Source organism: Nelumbo nucifera, chromosome 1 (genome assembly GCF_055504915.1).
Source record: "Nelumbo nucifera cultivar China Antique chromosome 1, China Antique-T2T, whole genome shotgun sequence".
NCBI lineage: Eukaryota > Viridiplantae > Streptophyta > Magnoliopsida > Proteales > Nelumbonaceae > Nelumbo > Nelumbo nucifera.
Window position 1 is genome coordinate 177,371,725 of NC_142649.1, and position 11,730 is coordinate 177,383,454.

Here is an 11,730-nt window from a genome sequence, read left to right on the forward strand (position 1 = left end):
CCTAACCAACTTGCAAAAGCCAGATACTGCAATCTTTGAGCATGAATTGGTATTTCATTTGCTATGTCATGATGAATAATAGGAAAGAACGGGGGCCAGTTTCTATCATCTGTAGGAACGCCAGCTGTGTTGATAAAACCAAAAGGCATGCATTAACTACTAACAGCAATATCAAGCAAGTACGTGTGTATAACAGCATCTTAGGGTGTAACTTGAAATCCTACCTCTGGCAACAGCATCTTCTCTCCGTTTTATGTCCTAATATAGACAAGTAAGATTGTTAAGAGAACCAGAATAAAAATTGAAAAAAAATATATCCTAAAGAAAGCATATTTTGAGTGATTTCTATTAAAAGAACTGTATAGTTGCAAACAATCATTTAAAAGATTAGCTTGCCAAGGATAACCTGTTCCCTCCTTTTCAAATCTGCTTCCCAGGCTGCAATCTCTTTCTGTCTTTTCTTGATATCCTGTTAATATCAAACTACCTTCTTGTAAACAACTTAGCTCTCCCAGGAGTAACTTGAAGATATAATTAACTAATTATCTACAGTTGATGTTCTTACATTTGTTGTATCTAGTGGTATGTCCACTGTTGCATCATGTTTGTGGCCAAAACCCAAGGATTCAGGTATCAGTGAAGTAAGGCGTGACTTTGAAGCAGGTGCAGCACCTTTCTGTAAGGGATCATAAAGTGGCATCAAGAAGAGCAATAAAAATCAATAGATAATACAGAAGCCCATTATCCATGAGGCACAATTGAAACATGTAAGAGTATAAAATGGACTGAGAAGCAATGCAATAGATTGGTTTACCAGCTCGAAAGCCAAGATAGAAATTTCGGATGCCACACCATGGTGCATTGCATGCTTGCAACACCAACTGATAGGTCCTTATGTACGTATGCAGCCCTAAAAGTAAGTATCCTGTTTTCTAATTTTTCAAAAGGTAACTCATTTTCAGAGAATAACTCTTTCTGCCTATTGGAAAAGCTAACTCTTTCTTCCATAAAAGAATAACTCTTTCTGCGCAAGGTGCCAACCAGCTGGTTGGTAAGGTCTCCTGCTGGTCGTAGCAGAGACTTGGGATCGAATCCCGCCTACACCTATGATGTGGACAGAAAAACAAATTACATGCAACACTTCAAGTATACAGCAATAAGCACAAGAAATACCAAGCTGAAACAACAAACAAGTTGGATTTTTAGGGATTTCAAATCTGAACCTGAAGTAAAACTCCTCCTGGAACAGTTCTACTATAGTAACAATGGTAGCAAGCTGGCCTCCCACGCAGAGGCGCAGCGATGGAGGGATTGGAAGGTGCCAAAATGGATCGACTCCTCAAAACCCAAGCTCCCAATACTTGAAAACCCTAGATGAGGCTGAGCTACAGCTCAAACAAGAGAGAAAGAACCAAAAAGACCCCCTATAGAAACAGCCCCCATCTCTTTTATATGACCCACTGGCTTGCTGGACAAGCCAGTTAAAATATTTACACATGAGCCCCTAGAATGTTTCCCTCTCACAAGCAACTCCTTGAGAACAAAACTAACTTCAAATGAACCCCCAAAAGATATTTTTTGTTACAAAAAGACCCAAGAGACCAAAACCCAACAGATATGCACCCAACTGCCCCTGACTAGATTGCCATAATCTGACTTATAAAATGACGAGAATACCCCTGGTCCCAAACTGTCAACAAAGCTACCCAAAAACAGAAATTTGGGATCCTACTACAAAAAAATATGCAAAACAAAATACATTCACATTTTTTTCATTCTTTTTTTTTCTTCGTTTTTTGCCTCATCATTCCCACCAGGTTAAAAAGAGCTCAACCCCTTGCGAGCAACAATTTTAGCAGCCTTGCACATTTCTCCATCTAGCCTCATAAACTCCCTTCACTAATCAAAGAGTCCTCAATTGATGGATTCCCTTTCCACTTGACCAAGAACCTAAAATAGGCCCCATTTCGAGTGTTGGTGACTCGAACATCTTCTACACCCTCTACTTGTTCAAACTCATTAGAACTACTGACCCTTTGTGCTTGTCTTTGCCCAACCTTTGTTGCTGGTTTTAGATCCTCATGGTAATCAAAGGCCCGCTACATTAAAAATGGGTGAAATGGAAAAATCAACTAGTAGCTCAATTTCATATGCATTGTCACCAAACTGTCACATGGACCAATCTTTTTCTGCTTCAACTTATGGTAAGTCCTAACGGGAAACCTCTCAGGCCACAAATAAACCATGACTAGATCACCCTCATGAAACTCTTTCATCCAACAATGCTTATCCTTAGCTTCTTTATACCTTTGAATGCTTTCTTTCGGCTTCCATCACACATTCTCTTGAATCGCTCGAATGGATTAAGCTAAAGCTTCGACATCATCACTCACTCACTCACCGCAACCCTATTATAGGAGCTAGATCAACAATACCTTTAGGTGACCGACCTTACACAACCTCAAAAGGAGTCTCCCCTGTAGATCTATTAACTAAATCATTGAAGGAAAACTTAGCTTGTGGTAGGATAAGGCCTCATTGCTTTAAGTAATCTCCAATAAGGCTCCTCAACAAGTTGCCTAAGCTTCGGTTAACCACTTCAATTTGTCCATCTGTTTGTGGGTGAAATGTACTACTATATTGTATGGTTGTACCCATACGCTTCCATAAAGTTCTCTAGAAGTGGCTAAGGAATCTTGTGTCACGATCTGATGTGATAGATCTTGGCAATCCACACAACCGAACAACTTCTTTGAAAAATAAGCTAGCTACATGAGAAACATCAAAAGTCTTTTAGCAACCAATGAAGTGGGCCATTTTAGAGAAGCAATCAACCACAACAAAAATAGAGTCATTACCCCTAGTTGTTCTTGACAACCCCAACACAAAATCCATAGTAATATCAGTCCATAGTGCTTCTGGTATGGGTAAGGGAAGATACAAACCTGTACTTTGATGTTGCCCTTTACATGTTTGGCACTTGTGACATCTATCAACATAGTAAAACACATCCTTTTGTAGCCTTAGCCAAAAGTACCTTTTGGAGACCATTTCAAGTGTCTTCTTGTGACCAAAATGTCCCTTACGATGCAAATCAGCAATGAGTAATGCCCTCAAAAATCCCGGTGGAATACATAATCTATTGGCCATGAATAAGTAACCATCGTTCCACACAAACTTGGCTCGAATGTCCTTGTCACCTGCTGCATAGCTTATACAAACAGGACCAAAATAAGGGTCATCTTGGTATTGGTCTTTGATGGAGTTGAATCCCACAACATTAGTAGACATTGTGGTCACCAAGTGAACTCTCCAACTAAGTGCATCGGCTACCTGGTTTTGTTGCCCAGCCTAATGCTTCAAAACAAAGTTGTATACTTGTAGAAAATCAACCCATTTAGCATGTCTTCCCTTTATCTTCTGTTGGGAGTTAAGGTGTTTCAATGCTTCATGGTCTGAATACAACACAAACTCCCGTTGGATAAGGTAATGCCTCCAAAACTTCAAGGCCTATACAATGGCATAAACTCAACATCATAGATGGAATACCTCCTTCTGGCATTATTGAGTTTCTCACTAAAGTAAGCAACTGAACGGCCTTCTTGACTAAGGACAGCTCCAATCCCAACATGGGATGCATCACATTCAACATCAAAGAGCTTGTTAAAATCAGGTGTGAAGTTAGTAAACTCACCTCCTTTCAAGCATTCAATAGTGGATGCCACAATAGTGTTGAAATTCTTTATAAATCGGCGATAAAATGTTGCTAGCCCATGGAAACTACGAATTCCAGTTAAGGTTCTTGGTGTTGGCCACTCTTGAATAGCTTGAACCTTTTCTTGGTCCACTTCAATCCCCTTGGCTGAAACAGCATACCCCAAAAGCACCAACATATCTATAATAAAATTACACTTTTTCAAATTTATATATAGCTAATTTTGTCTCAAAACTTGTAGAACTGCTCTCAAGTGTTCTAAGTGATAGTCATGATCTTTGTTGTGGATGAGTATGTCATTAAAATAAACTACCACAAACTTCCCCATTAATGGTCTTAGACAACCCAAATGGCATAACCAACCATTCATATAGACCTTCCTTAGTCTTGAATACAGTCTTCCACTCATCCCCCTCTCGGATACAAATTTGATGGTACCCACTCTTCAAATCTATCTTTGAAAAAACTTGTGAGCCAGCCAATGTGTCTAACATGTCATCAAGGCGAGATATGAGAAACCTGCATTTAGCAGTAATCTTGTTAATGGCACGATTGTCAACACACATACGCCAACTACCATCTTTCTTTGGTGTGAGCAAAGCTGGTACAGCACATGGGCTTAAGCTCTCACAGATCAGCCCCTTCTTCAACAACTTTGTTACTTGTCTTTGGAGCTTCTCATGCTCCTTAGGACTCATTCTATAGTGGGGTAAGTTAGGCAATGCTGCTCCTGGCACTAAATCTATATGATGTTGTACATCTCTTAGGGGAGGAAGGCCATTTGGTAATTCCTTAGGCATCACATCAACATACTCATGAAGTAGCTTCTTCACCATCTCTAGAATAGGTGTTTCTTTGCTAGCTTCTTTTGCAACCAGCACGTAAACAACATCCAAATTTCCTTCTTCTTGAGCCAATTTGTTTGAGGTGAACGGAGTAGTGGTTGGCTTGGTTTCCCTCTTTGAAAATGAATCAAGTTGCATTGGTTTAAGAGTTATCTTCTTGTTGTTTTTCATAATATTGTATGTGTTCTTGTCCTCATGGTGAATAGTCTTACGGTCATATTTCCATGGGCGTCCCAAAAGAATATGGCATGCATCCATTGGGACAACATCACACCATACTGATTCTTCAAATGTATTACCAATAGAGAAATTAACTAAGCATTTAGAAAAAACTCTTACCTCATTCCCTTTGTTGAACCATAAAATACGATATGGTTGGGGTGGTGAATAGTTTTGAGCTGTAATTTATCCACCATCTCTTGAGAAACAAGATTCTCACTACTTCCACTGCCAATAATCAGGTTACACAACTCTCCACCAGTTGTAAAACGTGTTCCAAAGATATTCTTTCTCAACCAATCCCCTGGTAGTGATTCTTTAGGTGCAACCATGGAGTGCCACATCACTAGAGCTTTACCCTCAATGTCCCCATCCAAGTTTTCTTCCTCTAAAGCATTAGCTTCAGTAGCTTCAGCCGCTTTTCCATCCTCAACATGGCCTATATCATCTTGTTGTTCATCAATGACTTCATCACCAAATGTGTTTGCCATTCAATTCTTTTCTTAGGACATTCATTGGAACGATGTCCCAACTCCATACACCTAAAACATCTAACAGTAGGCTGCCCTTGATTGCTCTTGGTTACATTTGGAGTCCCTTGGATTGTAAGTCGTGTTTGGTTGACCACACGACCCTTACCAACCCCAACACTTCGGCCTACTGAAGAAGATGTACCTTGGACAGCACTTAGTTTTCACCCCAAGCTCCAACTCAATTGAGCTTCAACTTTCAAAGCTAGCTGATATGCATCCTTTACTTTATATGGGCAATATAAGCTGACTTGATCCTGTATTGGTAACCCCACACTATTGATATATCTACTAACTTTTTGCTGTTCAGTTTCTGTCATAGAGTTAATCTACTAAACTTTTTTGTGTACTCATTTATACTATTTTCCCGTTGCCTTAAATTTTGCACCCTTTGGTAAAGAATTTGCTCATAATCTGGTGGTAAGAAGTGGGATTTCAGCTTCTCTTTCATTCTTCCCCAGGAATTAACCTTTCTTTTCCCCTTCCTTCCTCTACCCCTTTGGTAATTTTTCCACCAATCCAAGGTTGTCCCACGCATCTTTGCTGTTACAAGTTTCACTTTTCTTTCTTCATCCATTTCTTTCCAATCAAAATAATTTTCAATGCTGTCCAACCAATCCAAAAACTCTTTAGGTTCTAACTCACCATCAAACTCGTTAATATGAAGTTGAACACCATGACCTTGATTGGATTGTAAAGCTTGCACTATTCGGTCTTCCCACCACTGGTTGTTATTCCTTTCATGTTGATCACCTTCAGGTTCTCAATGTCTTCACTTGATTCTTCACTAATAACGTCAGTGAGCTGTTGAATCACCCCATCCCCATCCCCGTTGTTCATCAACTCTAGGAGCTTGTCTTCTTCTTCCTAGCCCCAAATCACTTGCTACGTCACCATCCCTAGCAGCATTTTGAGCTGCATGTTGAGAAAGACTCTCAATCTGTTTGCAGCCCTCTTATAGCCTCCTAGAAATCCTCTACGGTGACATGTTGTGGTCTTCTACCACCCCAAACACGTCCACCCCTTGCAGCTAAGGGTGTCAATGGACCGGTTTTGGATTGGACCCTGTCCAGTCCAAAATCAATTTGGACGGATTGGACAAACCAACAAGACATATTGGATTAGACCAATTCGGTCCAAAATATTTATTAGATTGGATTGGACCTGGTCCTTCCATAACAAATTTTTATTGGATTTGATTGGATTAAGTCAATATCTGGTCCATTGGTATAAGATAAGAATATATGTGTCAATGGACCGGGTTTGGGTTGAAATCAATCTAAATCAAAATGAATTTGAATAGATTAGATGGTCCAGACATTGAATTGGACCGGTCCAAATTGGTCCAAAACATTCATTGGATTGAATTGGATCTGGTCTATTTATAATGGACTCACATTGGACTAGATCGGATTGGACCAAATCCAATCCAATTGACACCCCTACTTGCAGCCATAATAATATAGCAAAACACAACAAGGAGATGAACTTTGAAGCAAACCCAAGGAAAGAACTTGCTCTGATACCATTTGATGTGGACAGAAAAACAAATTACATGCAATACTTCAACTTCAAGTATACAGCAATAAGCACAAGAAATACCAAGTTGAAACAACAAACAAGTTGGATTTTTAGGGATTTCAGACCCGAACCTGAAGTAAAACTCTTCCTGGAACAGTTTCACTACAGTAACAATGGCAGCAAGCTGGCCTCTCGCGTGGACACGCAGTGATGGAGGGATTGGAAGGTGCCAAAATGGGTCAACTCCTCAAAACCCAAGCTCCCAATGCTTGAAAACCCTAGCTGGGGTTGAGCTACAGCTCAAACAAGAGAGAAAGAACCAAAAAGACCCCTATAGAAACAGCCCCCTTCTCTTTTATAAGGCCCATTTGCTTGCCGGATAAGCCAGTTAAAATATTTACACATAAGCCCCTAGAATGCTTCCCTCTCACAAGCAACTCCTTAAGAACAAAACTAACTTCAAATGAACCCCCAAAAGATAACTTTTGTTACAAAAAGACCCAAGAGACCAAAACCCAATAGTTATGCACCCAACTGCCCCTGACCAGAATCTAACTTATAAAATGGTGAAAATACCCCTGGTCCCAAACTGTCAATAAAGCTACCGAAAAACAATAATTTGGTATCCTACTACAAAAAACATGCAAAACAGAATACATTCACTTTTTTTTTCATTCTTTTTTTCTTCTTTTTTTTGCCTTATCAGGATGGGCTGGGGGATGGGTGTAGTCCTTCAAAAGATTAAAAAAAAAAAAAAGGATAACTCTTTCAGCCAAGATGAACTTGATTAACTAATAACAAAACCTTCTTCAAGAATGGAATAGGGCAGGACAGACAATATTGCTCAAATTTCGCTTAGGTCTCAAATTTACTTCCTATTTTGAGGGGAATGTGTTTGAAGATGGATTGGGGCTGTCTGATAACTGCTGAACTGGATGGACTGAATGACTTTTTGATTTGTCTTTCAGTGGATAAAATAATTAAGTTATAAAATATTTGTAGGTATAGAAATCAACCAAACTTCAGATTCAGCTGTTAATACGTGCGACTGCATTAGTTTTTTTTAGTTGATAACTACGAGAGTTTTATTAATTGCGTAAAGAATAACTATGCACAAGATGCCAAGCATCCCAAGAGAAATAAAATTTCGTGCATCCCTCCAGTGGGGCTGGCATTTGCTGCTCCCCTTACATTTAGTACCTTGTTGGAGGTTACCCCCAAACATATATGCCATGTTCACCACTTGTCTGGCCATGGCATCAGCCAGCACATTTGCTGAGCTATTGGTCTAAATAAAACTTACATGCAATTCCTATGCTAAAGCTCACAGCTCCTTCATATAGTTCTAGTTCCAATATTGCAATGAGCCTTGTTTTTTGTGATGCAGCCATTCCAACATAAATTTTGAGTTTCCCTCCACAACAAGTTTCCTCAAATTTGGAGTCCCTGCCAATCTTAAGTATTAGAATTCTGCCAACAACTCAGACATCATGGAGTTCCCTTTCCCAATAGGACCTGAAAATAAAGTAAACATTATCCCCCTGTGATCTCTAAGAGCACATATATCTGATGCTCCAGAATTACCAAAATGGTGTTAACTTTTAGATCATCCATCAGCTCCTTTTTTTCCCAATTCTCTCTTGTGTGCTTTCATCCTAAGATGAAAGTCTCAAGGTGCATGTGTACATGCATAGACCAGTCTGCCCTTATTGGTAACATCAACTTACAGCTCATGGGAGGCAACTTATTGTCCAAAATACTGATGAACCTTAGGGTCTTCCCATACAGAAGATGTTGGTTGACAATAAGGAGGTAGTATCTCCATGTTTAACCTCTATGGTCAAACCTACTAGTCAGGCCAATTAACCTGTCACCCTGCCAGAATTTCGGATCTATTTCACTACCAAATCATTTGTCTAAAAAAATATTGATTCAGCCAACAACCCAGCTGGTTGAAACACTGAAACATTTGTCCTGGGTCAGTGGATCACAGGTCAAGCATTAATTCTCTATTATTCCTTTTTTTTTGGCATATTTAGTGATTTTCATTGTTAATAAAAAATAATATTGGTAACAATTATTGTGTTTAATTCTCTATTATTCCTTTTTTTGGCATATTTAGTGATTTTCATTGTTAATAAAAAAATAATATTGGAAACAATTAATAGATGAATATATAATATTACAAATATGCCCAAATTGCTTTCTACAAATATTCTGTAATTTTAAATTTTTCTCTATTTTTATATATTTATTATTTAATTACCACATCACAAATTGACTGTTTGACCTAGACACTTAGACAGTTTAACTGCTGATAGGGGTTCAAGTTGGGTACCCAATTTGAATATTTTACAGTTCATCAGACTCGGGCTTATGGGCCAGGCCCATTCAAATTTTAATAAAATCCCAAGTTCCCAACCCAAGCCTGCCCAAGTTGCACCCCTATCTGCTGCCCACCACCCAGATGGAAAAGCAGGTCCTTTTCCAGACCACTTTTAAAGACATTATGTATCATGCCCCAGCTAAGCAAAAGATAATGTCAATATAGAAGTTTGCATTCACTTCAATGCTCCAATAACCAATATGATACATTCTGAAGAATACAAATTCACAGTCATTTTCAGTTGGTTTTTTTCTCAAGCTTGTGTTAGTTTTTTTTCTCAAGCTTACTTTAGGCATCATTCAAATTTTAGCAAAATCCCAAGTTACCAACCCAAGCCTGCCAAAGTTGCACCCCTATCCGCTGACCCACCACCCAGATGGAAAAGCAGCTCCTTTTCCAGATCAGTTTTAAAAACATTAGGTATCATGCCCCATCTGAGCAAAAGATAATGTCAATATACAGGTTTGCATTCACTTCAATGCTCCAATATGATACATTCTGAAGAATACAGAATCAGTCATTTTCAGTTGATTTATTTCACAAACTTACGTTATTATAGCTTCTAGTTGTTTTGAGCTGAGTCAAAGTAAAGAGTCATTAAGGTTCAAAATTAACAATTCAAAGTTGAAGCTTGAAAGGTGCAAACTATTCCTTTATGGATAGAGACTGTTTGAACACATCAAAATTATAATAAAACTTCTCTTCAAACTTCATGCTTTATGTGTACAATGAAGGAATAAAGCATACAAAGAAATGATTATGTTATACTATTTTCAGAACCAAGAACTATGATATACAGATACTTGTATATGCCTAGCTTACTGTTGTTGGATGCAATACAAGATATTGCATAGAAGCTACTAAATGTGCTTTATAGCATTAACACTTTAACACTTTTAAAAAATGTAAAAAGGGCATCCCAGCGCACGAGACTCCCACCAATGAAGGGTCTGGGGAGGGACAGATGTAAATATACTATAAGTCTTACAACTACAAGTAATCAGGGTTTAATGCCTGTGAATCAAGAAAAGATGTCTGACTATCCACCCTAGTTATATTGTTTATTGTGGTTCCACTCAAAGGGTCATTGCTTGATGCACTGATAAAATCTCAGGCTGACAATTGTGAGAACACAGGTTTGAATCTCATAGCAACCACTTATAACAAAAAAAGGCTTGTTCATATCAATCCAACCATCCCAAGATTCCATATAGCAAGGACCATCATTGGACAATGGTCCTTTTATTGTATTTCCTTTCAAGTATTTTTTTTTCTGGAGTCTGAACCATCTGTTTCTAAAATTCTGAACTCTTTTTTTTTTCTATTCTGGGATTGAATTTGAAATTTTACTCCCCCGTCAATTGAAGTCTACTTGACCAGAGCTCATATCTTTATCCAGTTTTTCCCTTCTATACTGCATATCTACAATCCTATTAATGTATTAACTACAATTATCTTCAACTCAGCCCATCCCATTTAAGTAAACAAACTCATAATTTATAGCATTTTTCCTCCAAACTGGCAAAGGACAACCCAAAAAGGACAAAGTGAAAAGCCAAAAATATTATACTCAACCCAACAAGGCCTTGTCCCGGCTATATGGGTCGCCTACATCAATTCTGCTCTGCCATTCAGCACTATTAAGCACCCCAGAGGAAAAAAAAAGTAATTCTCTGCTGAAATTTTTGGAGTGCAAACTAGTGTAACTACAGAAATTTGGACCTTCCGCTAAGTCTATTATGAGGAGGTCACAATTAAAATGGTCATGACGGAACCTTGTTTTAATGACCGAGCGTTTGCCCAACAAACGGCAAAACAGTCTAAAATTCAAGGAATTGTGACAACCAAGAAAAACACAGTGGATGTGAAAATCGAAATTAACCTCAACCACAACACTAAGAATTACACCAAAAGTGCTCCTACTTATTACAACTCCAAAACTACAGAGTTACAGATATGTTATAATTGTTCAAAGTGAGCCATTTCTTGAATACCGAATTCATCAACCATTAATTGTTCGGTTCATTTCCATATCACTTTGACGGACTACAAGAGAGCCCAAACTCAAAGAACTCCAATTCCCTGAAGCAGCACTAATAAAGCACCGTTCTCAAATCCAGATCCAACCAGCTTCGCCAAAAGACTCGATCAAAACCATGAATCAAACACATCATACAGATCAAAGAAACAGAAATGGAGATTTACAACATAGAACTACATCAAAAGTAGATGGGGCAAAGAGAAGGAAAACACGGACAAACTGTAGACATGGAGCAACAGAGATATTCTAGTGTAGTTACCGCGAATGGATTGACCTCTTCTTCATCGAAGGGGTTCGGATCGTCTCGCCGATTCATTCTTCCCTACTCGATTTGGACAAAAAAAAATCCGCAAAGAGTGCCGAAGCCACACAGAGGAATTTGCCTATGTCTCTCGCTCGCTCTTTCTCTGTGCGTCGCCTTTCGAGTTCAAAAAAAAAATGAGTGTGTGTGTGTTCGTCTGTACGTGCGTGTT

At 38.7% G+C, this 11,730-nt stretch overlaps 1 protein-coding gene across 2 annotated transcripts in view; it reads right to left on the reverse strand.

Annotated features, from left to right (window-relative positions):
• Positions 1–11,730, reverse strand: part of LOC104600396 (secretory carrier-associated membrane protein 4) — a 31,969-nt gene extending 20,239 nt beyond the window's left edge. Inside the window, exons 1-5 of one of the 2 annotated variants that reach the window (XM_010263319.3) lie at positions 11,517–11,730; positions 566–676; positions 407–469; positions 225–258; positions 2–124 (exon numbers count right to left, since the gene is read on the reverse strand). In XM_010263319.3, the coding sequence (XP_010261621.1) occupies positions 2–124; positions 225–258; positions 407–469; positions 566–676; positions 11,517–11,573 (388 nt within the window). In that variant the 5' untranslated portion in view covers positions 11,574–11,730. The remainder of the gene's footprint in view (position 1; positions 125–224; positions 259–406; positions 470–565; positions 677–11,516) is intronic. The other variant, XM_088895399.1, reaches the window with a different exon arrangement.